General features: G+C 33.4%; 1 protein-coding gene across 1 annotated transcript in view; it reads left to right on the forward strand.

The window, feature by feature from the left end:
• The window catches only part of SPOCK3 (SPARC (osteonectin), cwcv and kazal like domains proteoglycan 3), a 740694-nt gene that overhangs the window by 718771 nt on the left and 4418 nt on the right, over positions 1-17505 (forward strand). The window contains exons 9-10 of the mRNA XM_074227415.1: positions 9354-9416; positions 13039-13179. Of these exons, the coding sequence (XP_074083516.1) occupies positions 9354-9416; positions 13039-13179 (204 nt within the window). The remainder of the gene's footprint in view (positions 1-9353; positions 9417-13038; positions 13180-17505) is intronic.

Below are 17505 nucleotides of genomic sequence, written 5' to 3' on the forward strand. Positions count from 1 at the left end.
AGCATTCTTCTCCTCAACAGCTTTTTGAACTGTTTTTGTCCATTTGAGCTATGCTGGTTTTTAGCATGTTATTTTCTTCAGCATTTTTTGGGATCTCCCTGACTAAGCTGCTGACTGTGTTTTCCTGTTTTTCCTGCATCTCTTTCATCTATTTTCCCAATTTTTGTTCTATCTCTCTTCATTTTCAAAATCTTTTTTTGAGTTCTATCATTGCCTGAGCCCAACTTCCATTTTTCTTGGAGTTTTTAGATGCAAAAGCTTGTACTTCCTCATCTTCAGATTGAGTATTTTGATCCTCCTTAGGATCATAGACTAAGTATTTGTCAGTGGTCTGGTTCCTCTTTTTTCTCTGTTTACTCATTTCCCCTGCCTGTGCCTAGTTTTAGGGTACTTTCCTGAGCTTTTGAGTATTATATGGACACCCCCACCACAAGGACCTCAGTATGTGGGACTCTGACTGCTTTCCTTGGTCTGTAAATGACGTGTACCTTTCTGCCACTGGGCTGGGATGGGAAGGCCCTGTTCTATGGGGGGCCTAGACTATGACCAGGGTCTGAATGTAGTTAGAATCACAGAGTCCTGTTCTAGGGATAGAGGACAGGCCTTGGAAGACTCCCTTCACTCCCCTACCTTCAGTGGGCTGAGCACCAGGGTGTAGTTGGTTGCTGACTCCTGCTTCTGTTTCCTGGATCTGGGCATGCTGACTGTCATAACTGCTCTGAGGACCTAGGTTTCAGGCTCACTCTGGCTGAGGTCTTCCTCCTGATACTCCAAGTTGTGCCTGATGCTCCCTGCAGTGCAAGTCAGGAAACTGCTTCTGCTGCCAAGAGCCCCAGCTCCCAGGTGTTCTGGGGCTATCAATGGGAAGCTGAAGTTTCTTCACTCTGGCAGGCAGCCCCTCTAACCCCATGGATCAGAGTTTTCCCCACTATTTTCCAGGTTACCTTGGGCTGGAGAATTGCCTCACTATATCTTTCTGTGGGTTCTGCCTCTCAAAAATTTAGTTAGAGTGAAAATTTTAAGATTTTTCAAAATATTTTGGAGAGAGCACCTAGACTAGGCTCTTCTCCTGCCGCAATCTTGGCTTTGCCCCCCCCCCCCCGCCAGACTATTTAGATGGAAGCAATTTAGTTGCCTGAAATGGCACTGGTGGACTGCCCAAGATTCACAGGCACATAGCAAATGAGGCCAGATCTTCAATGTAGTAGTTTGTCTAATACCTCTTCTCTCCCATGCTTTCCTTCGGAGCCTCACAAATACTGAGCTAGCTTTGTTAATGTGTATATCAACCCTACTGTCAATGTCTACCTCCCTGGAAAGGACACTGCCAAGGTGACTGATTTTTGTTCACTGTACTCAAAACTCCATTTGTTGTAATTGATGGTTCTACATATGGATGGTGTAGTGCTGGCTGATAGAGCACCTAGATTTTTTTGATGTTAATTGTTAGACCATCATTAGCACAATCAACAGAGAATTGAGCCATACTTCAGAGGTGGCATTGAACATAATCATCTGCAAACAGAAGATCATGCACCTATACTCCCTCTACTTTGGACTAGGTCTTTTCAAGTTGAAGAATTTGACCCCGAGGACATAGTCATCCTCAGTGAAGGCCTTTGAGAACATGGCTGAAAACATCATGCCAAAAAATATAAGAGCAAAGATACATCCGAGTTTTACCCCATTGTTGACTAGAAAATTTCAAGAGCATCATCCACTATCCAGAACCTGGGCATGCACGCTGTCATGAAACTAACATACAATACTAATGAACTTTTCCGGGCAACCAAATTTTGACATAATTTTCCATGACTAATGGTATCAAAGACCTTGGCCAGCTCTACATATGTTGTATACAGACTTCTGTTCTGTTCCTGGCATTTTTCCAGGTGTTGTCACATAGCAAACAATAGCAAACACCACATCTACAGTTTCTCTACTCTTTCCGAAGTCACACTGGCTCTCAGTCACACAGGCTCTCACCCACCTCAGTAGGAAGGTGACCAACTTCCAGGTGAAGGATTAGTCTACTGAGAAGGACTCTAGCAAGAATCTTACCAACAAGGACTAAAAGACAAATAACCCTGTGATTGTCTTAGGGCAATCTAGTCCCTTTACCTTTATAGAGATGGACAATGGAATCATCCTTGAATTCTTGGGGCATAATCTCTTCATGATATATTACATGGAAAATTACAGTCAGTTTTGGATGAGCAATATACCTGCCCCCCTATCTTGTAGATCTCAGCTGGAATAGAATCAATACCAGGAGCTTTGCCATTTGAAAGTAGCCTAATGGCAGTCAAAACTTCTTCTTCACCTAGGGACTTATAGTCTTCAATTTGAGTGAAGTGGTCAATGAATTCTGTATTATTGATGATGGTCTGTTAAGAACACCATAGAATGTTCAGTCCATCTCTCTAGGATCAAGTCCCTATCATTAATCAATGTGGATCCATCAGCCCAGAGTAAGTGAGATGTACCATAAGCCTTTGACCCATAAATAGCTTTCAGGGAATTATAAAAGAATTTTGGTTTGTTACTGTCTGAATAAAATTGAATTTCCTCCACCTTCTTAATGAGCCAAGTGTCCTGAATCTTTCTGTTTCACTTGGACTTTACTTTTAGGTCCAAAAGAAATAGTAGTAAATGACTACAGTAATCTATTGTTGATAAACCCCAAAACCTTAATTTCTATTGTTGGAAAAACTGGAAAATAATATGGCAAAAACTAGGCATAGACTCACCCACACCTATACCAAAATAAGGTCAAAATGTATACAAGATTTAGACATAAGAGGCAATACTATTCACCAGTTAATAGATCAAGAAATACATTATCTGTCACCTCTATGGAAATGGGAGAAATTTATGACTAAACCAGAATAGTGTACAATGTAAATTGTAAAATGAATGATTTTGTCTCTATAATATAAAAGTTTTTATACTAAAAAGTAACCAGTGCTGTCAAGATTAGAAAGAAAACAGAAATCTGAGAAACAATTTTCATAGCTAGGAATTCTGATAAAGATCTCATTTCTAAAATATATAAAGAACTGAATCAAAGTTATAAGGTTACAACTCTTTCCCAAACTGATAAATGGTCAAAGGATTTGAATAGACAGTTTTCAAATGAAGAAATTAAAGCTATATATAATCATATGAAAAAATGCTCCAAATCATTACTGATTAGAAAAGTGCAAATTACAACAACTCTGAGGTATCACCTCACACCTATCAAATTGACTAAGATGACAAAAAAAGAGAAAAGTGGGAGTACTGGACATCAATGCACTTTTGGTGGAGTTGTGAACTGATCCATTCTAGAGCATAATATAGAATTATGTTCAAAGAGCAATACCAATACTAGATATATATCCAGAAGAAATCATAAAAATGAGAAAAGCCCCACATGTTCCAAAATATTCTTAATAGCTCTTTATGGAGTGACAAACAATTGGAAATTGAGGGGATATCTATCAATTGAGGAATGACTGATCAAGTTATGGTCTATGAATATTATGGAGTACTATTATTTTATAAGAAACCGGGAATGGTCAGACACTAGAGAAGCCTAGAATGAAATATAGGAACTGATGCTGAACAAAGATAGCAGAACCAAGAAAACATTGTAGACATTCCAACATTGTGAATTGATTATTCTTGATGGATGAAGCTCCTCCCAGCAGTTCAGACAGCTAGGACAACCTGTTTTGGACAATGCTATCCACATCTAGAGGAAGAAAAAACAAAAAACACTAAATTCATTTTTTTAAAATGTTCCCTTAGGTTTTTCTTTCTTAGCTCATGGCTTTCATTTTTCCCCTTAGTCCTAATTCCTCATACAGAAAATGACTAATCTGTAGACATATTAAACACAAATGTATATGAACAGTGTTCACTATACTGTTCACTGTTGGGGGGGGTTAGGGACGAAGGGTGAAAGGAAATTATGTAATTTTAAATATGCAGATCCATGCAGATGAATGTTGAAAAACTTTTACGACATGTAATTGGAAAAATAAAATAAACTATCAATTGTGAATATGGCATTTTGGAGTGCAAAGGAGCTAGGATTACAATCAAGAATTATCTACTCACCAAAACTTATACTTTAAATCTAACTTCAGGTGGAAAATGAGCATTCAATGATATTGAATCATTCCTGATGAAAATACCAGAACTGAACAGAAAATTTGATTTCCAAATACCAGACACAAGGGAAATATAAAAAAGTAAAGAGAAAAAGAAATTATAAAGGACTCAATAAGAGCACATTCCTATATGAGAAGAAGAATTATTTCATTTAAAACCTGTTTTCATTATTATTAGAGTGATTAGAAATAAACATAGTCAGAGGGCATGGATGGAATGATATGTTAACAAATAAAATTAAGGGTTGAGGAAAAGGATTGCACTGAGAGAAGCAGGAAGGGAAATAGAACAGGGTAAATTATCTTACATAAAAGAGGGACAAACATTCTTTAACAAAGGATTTAAATGTAAGAATGGTTGGAGTAAGGAAGAATACTTGTGTTTTACTCTCCTCAGAATTAGTTGAGAGAAGGAATGCCATAATAGAAACCTATCTTATCATAAAAGAGAGTAGAGGGGAATAAGGATAATAGAAGAGAAGAGGGAGGAAGATGATAGAAGGGAGACCAGATTATGGCTAAAAATGGTTAGAAGCACACCATGTTCGAGAAGGTGCAGTATAAAAAGAGAAAAAGAAAAATAAATGGGGCAAAAGTGGGTGGAGATAAATGTATTTTTATAAGAACGTTTGAGAATCTTAATGGTATGAGTTCACCCATAAAATGAAATGAAAGAAAATAGCAGAGTAGAATACAGGATACAAATATAAAGGGTGATGCCATAAGCAAATTAGGGATCGTAACATAGATTATTATTTAAATCTATGGATAAGAGAATAACTTATAACCCAACAACATTTAGAGAACTATAATTATAGGGTAAAATGGATAATTTTGATAATAAAATATTATGCACAAAGAAATCTAATAAAACAAAGATTAAAGGAAAGCTGAAAACTAAATTTTTTTCCAAGTTTCTTTGTTAAACTTGTCATTTCTCAAATATACAGAGAATTGAGTCAGATTTCTAAGAACACATGTCATTTCTCAATTGAGAAATGATCAAATAAGAACAGTCAGTTTTTCAGAAGAAGCAATCAGTTATTTATAATCACATGAAAAATACTCTAAATTATCATTGAATTGAAAAATGGAAATTAAAACTACTATTATCAGAGACACTATATTTTGTTCATAAAAAGGTAAACAAAAATATGAGAAGAAATACGGGGGCAACTAGGTGGCGTAGTGGATAAAGCGCAGGCCCTGGAGCCAGGAGTGCCTAGGTTCAAATCCGGTCTCAGACGCTTAATAATTACCTAGCTGTGTGGCCTTGGGCAAGCCACTTAACTCCGTTTGCCTAGCAAAAACCTCAAAAAATGAGGTAAAATCAGGATAATAAAGCATTAATAGGGAAGGTGAGCTGCTCTGGAGAACAATTTGGAACTAGGCAGAAAGGACTATAAAAATTTTACTCAATAATATCATTACCACATCTGTATCATAAAGATATGGAAAAATGGTGAAAGATTTAATCTATACAAAAATATAACAGTTATGTGGTGGAAAAAATTGAAAATAGAGGGGATATCCATCAAATGGGAAATGATTGAACAAGGTGTGGTACATGATTGTGATATAACACTATTTTTTATAAGAAAGCATGAGCAGATGCTTTCAGAAAAAAAAAAAAAGAATTAGATGAACTGAAGCAAACTGAAGTAGGCAGAACCTGAAAAACCACTGCATAGTAACAGTAATTCTGTGCAATGTTTACCTGGAACAACTTAGCTATTCTCAACAATACAGTGATCTTTTACAATTCTGAAGGACTTATGATGAGAAACACTATCTACCTCCAAAGAAGTGATGGAGTCTTAATACAGGTCAAAGAATATTTTTAACTTTATTTTTGGTCTGTTATTTTTCACAATATGAATCATATGGAAATATGTTTTGTATGATGGCACATGTATGTAATCCATACCAAATTTCTTCCCTTCTCAATGAAGGAGGCAAGAAGAAAGACAGGGGAAATAATTTGGGAATTTTTTTAAATTTTTTCTAGGAAATGGGATTAAGTGACTTGCCCAGGGTCACAGAGCTAGGTAATTATTAAGCGTCTGAGACCGGATTTGACCTTGGGTCCTCCTGGCTCCAGGGTCAGTGCTCTATCCAATGTGCCCCTAGTTGCCACCAAATCATTGTTTAATAAAAAGTGTGTTAAAATCATTTTTACATGTAACTAGAAAAGAAATTTTAATTAAAAGCAAAGAATTTAATATTGTATTTAAACCTGGCTGAAAGCTTTCTTTTTTTAGGAATGATTTTACCTAGATTAATTCAACTAAATCAATATTTAGTTTTCCTAAATTCCATCAACTCACAGGGTATATATCTTTGAAAATGGTATTTATAAGTAAAAGAGTAATATTTTAATTTTTTAATTGAGGTAGCAAATGTGTATATTTGATGGTTGGCTTATTCAAATGGCTGAATTATGGTACTCTTCAAAAATAAATTTTTCTTTCATTCCTATTTTTGATGATAGAAGGTTTCAATAGCACATAGATTTATGAAAACGAGTTCAACTTCTGCTCACACAAAGACAAGATTTAGTTTTTGGCTTAATCATTTATTACAGTCCAAAATTACATTCACTGTTAACCAAGACTCTGGAGACAAATTTTACCAAAGTCAGCAAACAGTCTGCAGCAGGTTTACATTTGAAGCTTTGATATTTACCAGTTTCAAGGGATCTGACAAAATATGTGCTATACTTATGCAGCCCCAGGAATCTCAGGCACCTCCATGTCTTAGGATAAATACAATAGCATAGAACCTTACTGGAAAGTCTTGAGCATATGGAAGAGAAAGGTCAATAGGAGAGTGAAGAGAATGATGGTCTTTCAGTGAAAAGAACCAGAGTGCAAGATTTGCTTCAGATGCCTACTAGAAATCCTGGACAAATCACTTAACCTCTATCTTCCTAAATTTACTCTCTGGTAAAATGAGAATAATAGGAACTATATTAGAGGCATGTGAGGCCCTGATGAGATACCATGTAAACAATGTTTTCTAACTTCAAAAACATCATATGAATGATTGTTTTGAAGTTTTGAAAAGCATCTACAAAGTAAGGGATATTTGCCTCCCATTCATACCACTTCATTTTAGAAATAAGAAAACTAAAATTCACCAAGGCCACTAAAGAGGTAAAATTATATTTCAAAATCAGGCTTACTGAATGAGATAAACAATGAGAATAAGGTTAGGATTCAAAGAGAACATCAATTTTCAGTGAATTTCATAGTAAGTACAATCAAAAAGACTTTTTATGTTAAGCTTTTTATATGTTCTGGTCCATAATTGCTTCAGATTTTTCTTTCAAATTTTAATATTAGAATCTCAGATTGAATCTTTAGTTAGAAATGTTCTTCTTCATGATCTTAAGAATTGAATGTATTTTATATAATTTTAGAATTACCTACTAACAGTGCAGTGTAGATCATACTAGGAATGTAATCAAGAAAACTCCTGTTCCTAAGTTCAAATCTGACTTACTAGCTGGTCAAATCACTTAGAGTTGTTGACTTCAATTTCCTCATCTATAAAGTAAGGTGAAGAAGGAAATGGCTACAACAACAAAGGCAAATAAATAACAATAATGTTGGTGTCTGAAATAATTCTTAAAAATTACAGGTATACAATAGATACCCAATCAGATCAATTCAGTACAAGCAGAATGAAATGGAATATACTTATAATTATTCAAATTATTCAAAAAATGATGTATTTTTGCTTATAATTTATCTATATATTTCTAACTATAAAATATTTTCATCTCAATAAAAGATTAAAAACAATGAATACCTCACTTCATTTCTCAATTTCACTTTTCTTAGGAAGGAGTAACTTTAATATTTTACATGATGGGTGAGTATGATTATGATTAGATGACTTAAATGGAACCCTAAAACATTTTGATTTGTTAATAGCTTTAAATAATGCTTTAACATCCCAGTCATCAAAAGTAATAATTAATATAATAATAGCAAAGATCAAAATGAAGATAAGGTCATAAGGAATATAATGGAAAATTTAGAAATCCTTCCACCCCCATTCCCATTTCTTCATTTTATAGATGAGAAAATTGTGACCTAGAGAAATAACATGATTTGTCCAAGACACTCAATTAAAGTCAAACTAAGACATTTGAACCCAAACCCTCAGATTCCAAAGTCTTCTGCACTGGGTTCTCAAAAAGAAATTGGAATTTTTAATGATAATATAGTAAAATTTAAAGAAATCCTGTGTGAATGTTATTCTTTAAAAAGCAATTTATAGGGGCAGCTAGGTGATACAGTGAATAGAACACTGGCCCTGAAGTCAGCAGGACCTGAGTTCAAATCCTACCTCAGACACCTACTTAACTGTGTGACCTTGGGCATGTCACAACCTCATTGCTTTGCAAAAAAACAATAAATATGTCATTTATAATGTCTATATTTGACTCATTTTATATTTTCCAATTTCATCATATTGTATTTAGTCTCTTTAGAACTATATCTAAACTAATTTCACTCTACTTTTATATACTTTTTTATTATATATAATATGTATGTCTATAAAATATATGAAATGTGTATACATATGTAATATATATATATTTTGTAATCAAAAATTCAATCAAATGCAGGAAAAAAGCACTTTCATTTGCAAATATTGCTTAGTATATTATTAAATATCAGTTTCTATAATATAGCTTTGAAATACTGATGACAATAATGTTGTTTCTTTACTATGTTATCATCTAGTCATAAGGACATGGAGTTTAGCCACCAGTATAACCAATATTAAACAACTTTGAATCATTTTAATGATGCTCCATATATATAAAATAGAAAATATTAAGAATGTCAGGGCAAAGAATCATGATGATAATGAAGTTGTTGTGTCAATAAATAAAACAATTTAGTTGATGTTAATATAACTGAATTAAAATAATAAATAATAATACATTAGTTGGTCATTTTATTTCATGTAATTAAAACTTTTTCTTATGCTTGAGGGTCCAGAAGTTAAGTTGTTATTAAAATTAATCATAACAATTGCTACTAATAATTTTTAAAATGAGTTGAACTGTCCTAAAGACTTATATTTAAGTTAGAAGAAGCTTGAAATCTTAAGACAAGGTATCATGTTTTCTCTGATCAGCTATAATACGTAAAGAAATATCTTTTAATGTCATTTCAGACCCACCTTGCCAGACGGAGCTCAGCAACATTCAGAAGCAGCCAGTGGTAAAGAAGCTCCTAGGTGAGCAATAGATCATGCTTTTGAAGGCTTTATTGCTTACATAAATAACCCCAGGGAAACAGCAACATAAAATCAATATTAATCCAACAAAGATAGACCGCACTAAATTTCAGCAACAAAATTTATGAAGTTTTTGAAAGCTATTAAACTTACTTTTATTACCTTACCTATTGAAAGATATTATGTCTATTTTATTACCCTAATATAATGTTCATTTTGAAATATATTAAGTAAAAAAGAATCTTAATGCTTAAGTTAAAACATCAGCAAAACTTTAATTCTGAGTCCATTCTTGCATTGTATTTTAAAGGCTTATGATAGCGGTAAATTTTAAGTCAAATTTATTTTACTTCCAGTTTAAAAAAAATTTTAGATTCATTGTTTATTTTTGTAACATTTAACAAAATGAATAATCTTAGTGACTTTTAGAACATATACTTTTATAGTGGTTCTCTTAAAAATATTATAATCTCTAAATTATTGTCAGTTATTTTTACAATTGTTAATTAATCCATTTAGTAACATCTAAAATACCATAAATTTATTTGGATACTTGCAGAATGATATTTTAATTTTTATTTTAAATATCTGAATTGTAATGCTACATGTTTTAGTTATGTATACTGATTCAATTCAATTAAAAATTAATGTGCTTACATGATACAAATTATTGTGTTATATATTAGATATGTTTACATAAGGAATATAGTCTTTGCCCTCAAGGAACTTAAAATTCTTATTTGAATCATGTGGGATTTAAAAGTAAGTTATATTTTAATATATATCTCCTGAGTAGCATGAATCCTATAGATGTTGATGAATAAGCTATCCTTAATTTGAAAGACATATGTGTCCTCCGTGTGTGTGTGTCAGTGTGTATAAATATATATATATATATATATACATATATATGTATATATATATGAAATATTAAGAATTACAGGGCAAAGAATCATGATGATAATGAAGCTGTTGGTGTCAATAAAAAAAAATTTAGTTGATGTTAATATAACCATAAGGTGTTTGATATTTTATCACCAAGGAAATGATTGAAGACCTTAACAGATAATTTCTCATGATTGCTCTTATTTTTTCCTCTTTTCAGAAATGTGCATATGTATATTTAATATGTGTGTATGTGTGCATGTTTTACAAATATGTAGATCCTTGAAATATGTACAGTATGGAAAACACTAAAATTAATTCATTTATTATTCTGGAATGTTTCAAGTGCATATGTTTACAAAATTAAACCAGCATTTTGAGAATGAAAGGCAACAATCTAAATGATTTTAGTTATTCTATTTAAACAAAGCTATCTATATGCCAGTTTACAAATTTTCATGTATGATTCATAAATTTAAATCAATAAGCACTTATGTGAAAAGCACATAGCATCAAGTATAAAAAAAGAGGAAAAAGTCAAGAAGCTAACAAATGGGAATATATTTCACATTTTCCAAATGTGAGGGTTAACTTTATTCACTATGAGTGTAGCATGAATTCTGTTTCAACACAGTTAAATCAGGAAAACTAGTAAACTCTTACTGCCAGAAATAATCTTTTAATATTTGTTGAATGAATGAGTGATTATATTACTAACTGAGTGCTTTTAAAATTCCAGAGTGAGCAAGATAGTATCTAGCCTCTCAAATATAAAAGAAACAGTAAATTCTTACTGACTGATAAAGAACAGGTTCAACATGTCTTGAGTTATTTATGAAGTTTCATTATTCATTATTTATTAGATTATTCTTCATCCCCTGCCCCAACTCTCAATATGAACTTCTGATTCTCCAGGGAATTTCCTTCCTGGCTTGGAAAACTCTTCTTTGTATGGAAATTGTCAAGCTGATTATAATTTATAACTTCAAAGACTTATCTAAGTCATTGAGAGGTGAAGGGATTTGCTCATTATTATACAACTAGTATTTCAGAGGCAGATCTTGTGTGCCTACCAGTTTTATCCTCTAAACAAGACTGCTACTTAGAGCAGATGATGTCACTAATAATTTTCCAATCAATTCAACCCAGTTTTCCAAGTTTCCAATTCACACCAGCGTCTAATTGGAGGGTTTTATTTCTTCCAGACATTAATATTATATGGAAATATAAATAAGCCTTGGTGAGAGAACTGTAGGTTGATTCAAAATACATTCAAAACTATGTGGTTATTGATTCATTATCATTAGCAGATCATTCCAAACATAGAATTAATGTCAGCAGTACCATTCAAAGTCCAATGTTGGATTGTGCATATAAAAATCATGGAATTTAGAAAGTTAGTGATTGCAATTTATAATTCCTCATGAAGAACTCTGAAATTTAAGTGTTTAAAGTTAAGGTAATGACATGAGGATAAAACCTTAGAAGAAAACATTCTCAATTATCTAAGCTATTATTTAATTGTTAATTGTAAGTAATGCAAATTGACAGTCAGTAAATAGTATGAGACATTAAAATTATGTACATTACAATAGAAAACTTCCAGAAATTCCTCTATTAGAATAGGTTTCAATCTATCACTTTTATAGAAGTTCTAGGAAGTTTGTTGAGGAATCTGGGTTAATAGTGACCCACTGGGGTGGCTAGGTGGAGCAGTGGACAGAGCACTGGCCCTGGAGTCCGGAGTACCTGAGTTCAAATAGGGCCTCAGACACTTAATAATTACCTAGCTGTGTGGCCTTGGGCAAGCCACTTAACCCTATTGCCTTGCAAAAACTAAAAAAAAAAAAAAAAAAAAACCCTAAAAAAACAGAGTAATACACCTTGAGCATGTCAAAGGTAGAATTTGAACTCAGCTTTTCCTGATTCCAAGCTGCATCCTCTATACAACAAGCCATGCTGCCTTTAAAGGCAGCTAGGTGACATAGTGGATAAAGTGAAAAAACTGGAATGAGGAAGACTCCAGTTCAAATGTTGTTTACCATATTTGCTGGTTATGTATTGCTAAGCAAGTTGCTAATCCTTTGTTTCCCTGCAGTGTTCTCATGTCTGATAAGAAGATGATGATGATGATGATAATAATAATAATAATAATAATAATAATAATAACTACCTATCAGAGTTGTGTGGATAAAATGAGATATTATTTGAAAAGTTCTCTGAAAACATGAAGTACTCTAAAAATGCTACTTCCAATTATTTTTATCCTCTGGGCAGATTAGCTATAACTAAAAACAATTAATTAAATGAATGAATGAATAAATAATGCTGACTCTTTAGCCATAGAGGACTAACTAGATGGTATAGTGGATAGTGTGGTGGACCTGGAGTCAGGAAAACTCATCTTTCTGAGTTCAAATCTGGTTTCAGATATTTACTGAGTTACCCTATACTGGTCACTTAACCCTGCTTACATCAATTTTTTATCTATAAAGGAAGTAGAGAAGAAAATTGCAAACCACTCTAGTATCCTCATTGATAAAATCTCAACAAGGGTGATGAAAAGTTAGTCACAATGAAAAAAGAACAAAAACAAAACTGTACAAACTACCTCAGACATTTACTAATTCACCTTGATCAAGTTTGTAACCAGGCTAATTGCTTCCAGCTCTCAATTCCATGAATTATAAAAGAAAACTAATAATTTTAATTCATTCTCTTCAAATATATTTCACAGGGCAGTATATTCCATTATGTGATCAAGATGGTTACTATAAACCAACTCAGTGCCATGGAGGCTCTGGACAGTGTTGGTGCGTTGACAGATATGGCAATGAGGTAACAGGATCTCGAAAAAATGGTGCAGCAGCAGACTGTGGTAAGCCGAAATGAATTTCATTTGTCCATTATGGTAGGTCAATGATTGGGAAGATCATTGCAAATAATGCTTAGAAGAGAAAAAATAGCCTGCACAGGTAATTCAGTGAAATAGAATTCTACCAAATGATGCCACACAAGCTTCCCAGTCTTTCAACACATGAATCGCTTTCATACTTCCCATGTGCTATTGTATTAGCCTTCTTGAATGCTCCTCCTAGAAACCCTAATGAGCACAAGTACCATTTCCTGCAGGAAAGTATTCTCAAATACTCAACAAACAATAGAAGACCCCTCAGGAAGAACAGGAATGATTTTTGTATTTTCATTGTAATTCCAGTGTTTAGTAAAATACCTTATAGATAGTATACAAATAATATTAAGAAGATAGTGATAATGATGATAATGATAATGACGGTGATAATGATAATAATAAAAGTTATTATTATTATAGCAAAACAACCAACAACAGCAAGTATTATATAGCATTTTTACAAATATTACTTTGGAAATATTATTTTAAAAATATTTAATAATTAATTGATTGGATTCAGCTTTGTTAATGATTGAAGAATTTGATTCTATAAATATTTTCCAAATATCCATTGTGTGGAAAGCATGATAATAAGTATACAGGGAGTTAAAAATATGGAAATTAAAGCAGTCCTTGGCTTTAAGAAGCTTATATTCTAATACATAATGAAATGGATTCCTATATGTAAAGTATCTTCCAATCCTTAAAGTGCCTCATAAATAGCTATTAGCTTTTATCATTATTAAGGGTAATTGAATTTTCTCACAAATAAGCATTGTTAAAGCAGAATATGACAGGGGTAAGGAGAGCCAGATGTAGTTCTCTAGGGTGAGTTGAGGGAGAGATACTTTATTTTATTTTTCCAAATATGTTATGAAAGTTTTTCAATATTTATCCACATTCATATTTATAAATTACTACCACCCTTCCTTCCCATCTCTCCCCTCAGAGGTGAACAGTGGCAAAATTGTTTATGTACATCTGTGTTTAGCATGTTTACATATTAGTTATATTCTATATAAGGAATTAGAACTAAAGGAAAAGAAAGAAAACAATGGAATAAGAAGGAAGAGCATAAGAGAAAGTTTTTAAAAGTGAACACAGTATTCATTCAGATTCTTTAGGGTTTTTTCATATGTTTGGTTTGGTTTTTTTCATCACTGGGATGTCCATAGCATTGTCCATAACAGTTCTCCCAGGGTTGTGCTAGCTTTTTATACTGCAAGAAACTGCTTCCATCAAAATAGCTTAACTCACGATGCTGTCAAGAATGTGTACAACATTCTTGTAGTTCTGCTCCATTGCGCAACATCAGTTTGTGTAATTCTTTCCATACTTCTCTTGGTCACTTATAGAATAATAGTGCTCCATTACTTTAACCTGTGTGTGTGTCTTTCTACTAGGCAGCTAGTAATTAGAGCTTTGGCCTTCGATTCAGAGGACAGTAATTCAAATCCAGCCTCAGGTACTTTCAAGCTGTGTGACCTTGGGCAAGATTTTTAACCCTAATTACCTCTCATCTATGGCCATCTTTCTGATTCATATCTGGCCACTGGACCAGATGACTGGAGGAAAAAGTGAGGCTGGTGACTTAACACAGCATCTCTCTCTCTCTCTCAAATCCAATTCATGCTCATGTCATGCCATCTTTTCGCTAATGTCATGACCTTCTTCAAGAATGAATGACAATGGGGCAGCTAGGTGGCCCTGGAGTCAGGAGTACCTGAGTTCTAATCTGACCTCAGACACTTAGTAATTACCTAGCTGTGTGGCCTTGGGCAAGCCACTTGACCCCATTGCCTTGCAAAAAACACAAACAAACTAAAAAAAAAATGAAGGACAAACATTAACTCTCTGCTTGAAATATGTTTCTTGTTAAGCAACATATTGTAGGATTACAGTTTTTTAATCCATTCTGCTATCCACTTCCATGGGAAAATTCATCCCATTCACAGTTACATTTAAGATTACTAAATATTTCTCTCCATGTTATCTTTTCCCATTTGTACTTTTCTCTTTGCTTTTCGCTTTTTCTTCCTCACCAATGTTTTACTTGCTTTTCCCTTTAACTTTTCTTTTAAATTTTAACTTTATTTTCACTTATACCTTTGCCTTCCCTTCCCTTGTCTTTCCCTTTCCCTACTTTTCTTTAGGGTAGAATAGACTTTTAAACACAACTGGGAATATCTTATTCTGCTTCTGAGTCAAATACATTGAGTATTACTGTTCACAAACTTCTTTCTTTCCCCTCTACCTTAATAAGTCTTCATGCCTCTTCACCTGTTGTTATTCATCTATTAATGCCTGGCCTTTTCCTAGTATAGTCCTTCTTTATAAGTATTTATTGTTTTAACACTGTCTTTATCAATCAAAGGATGATTGATTGATTGATTGATTGATAAGCTGCTAGGTAGCAGAGTGTATAGAGCACTGGTCTTGGAGTTGGGAAGATGGGAGTTCAAATCCAGCCTCAAACATTCAATACTTACTAGTTGTGTGACCTTGGGCAAATCACTTAACCCTGATGGCCTCATATCCAGGTTTATCTCCAGTCATCCTGATTTATATCTGGCCTCTGGATCCAGGTGGCTCTGGAGGAGAAAGTGAGACTGGTGATTTAGTACATCCCCTTTCACTCAAATCCAGTTTATGTATTTGCCATTTCTTCACCTCCCTGATGTCATGGTCTTTTTCGAAATTGAAGGACAAACATCAATCAATTGATAAGCTGAAAGTGCAGTTAATCAAAAGTTGGTTGATTGATTACTTGATTGATTGGTAAGCAGCCTTATAATCACTAATACATCTTTCCTTTTCCATCACGATTAGAAATAAATTTCACAAAAGTCATGGATCACATCAATTTATAATCAGTTTATACTTTACCCCCTTTTCAAGTCATGAGTCAAAAGCTCATGCAGAGTCAAATCATTTCATGAAACATTTGTACCCTGCCCCAAGCATACTTCCTCCAGTTGTAACCAAAGCTCCAAGAAAAGCAAATCTTTTTATGATTTTTCTTGTCCAGTTCCTCTAATTATACTCTCTTCCTCCATTTCTAGAGTACTCCAAGCATAGCCCTACAACTCTCCCCAACCAATGTATTGAGTATACATTTTCCTATTGTGCCTTTAGCACCTCAACTATAGTATTGAAACCCTCCTTAACTAAGTATGGATTTAAAAAAAGATGTCTCCCTAATCTCTTTATGCCCAACTCTTCTAAGTATGATCCCATCCTCTGCCCCATTGGAGTATAAACTTCTCCATATCTATTAAAGTTACTTTTGATTTAATTATGTACAGAACCTCAAAGTACCTTAAGTACTAGGACATCCTGAAGGCCACTCTTAAGAAATTTAGCATTTGTTATAAGGCATGGAGGATACTTAAATGAGACCACCCAGCATAACATGACTTTCATCAGAGAATGTGCTGAGTTGTATCAGCAAGGCAGAAGTAAAATATCTCAAAGGAAAGTTGAGATACATTTTAGGGTAAACACACCAGATGTTCACCTCTGATTATTCACAGTTGGATGCATTGTAATTTGTCTTAAAAATAGTGATGCCATTTTTTTCTTCTTTGATAACAAAGGACAAAAATCAACTATACCTATATCCTAACTATGCAATTTATCCTTTAACCATTATGAGAGAAATACATTTTTCAAGAGTTATGTTATCTTCCATTGTTTTGCCTAACATTTGTTATATTTTCCTGTTTCCATTTACCTTTTCATGTTTCTCTTGAGTCTTATATTCTAAGATCAAATTCTCTGTTCAGTTCTGATCTTTTTTATCAGGAAATTTTGGAAGTCCTCTAATTCGCTGAACATCCATCTTTTCCCCTGACAGAATATGCTGAATTTTGTATGGCAGTAAATTCTTGGTTATAATCCAAGATCTTTTGACCTCCAAACATCATATTTCACGTCCAAACTTTTAATATTGAAAGTGACAAATCCTGTGTAATTCTGATTGTGCTTCCTTTATATTTACATTGCTTCTTTTTGACTTCTTGTAATATTTTCTCCTTTATTTGTGAATTCTGAGGTTTAGCTATGATAGTCCTTGGAGTATTTTTTTTGTGGAGTCTCTTTCTGGACATGTTCTGTGTATTCTTTCAAGAGCTATTTTATCTTCTAGTTCTAGTAAATTTGGACAATTTTCCCTGATAATTTTCTGAAATATATTTTCCAGATTCTTTATTTGATCTAGGTTTTCTGGTAGAGCAATAATTCATAAATTATCTTAAATGGAAATATTTTCCAGGTTGTTTGTTTTTCCTAAGA

Source organism: Macrotis lagotis, chromosome 3 (assembly GCF_037893015.1).
Source record: "Macrotis lagotis isolate mMagLag1 chromosome 3, bilby.v1.9.chrom.fasta, whole genome shotgun sequence".
NCBI lineage: Eukaryota > Metazoa > Chordata > Mammalia > Peramelemorphia > Peramelidae > Macrotis > Macrotis lagotis.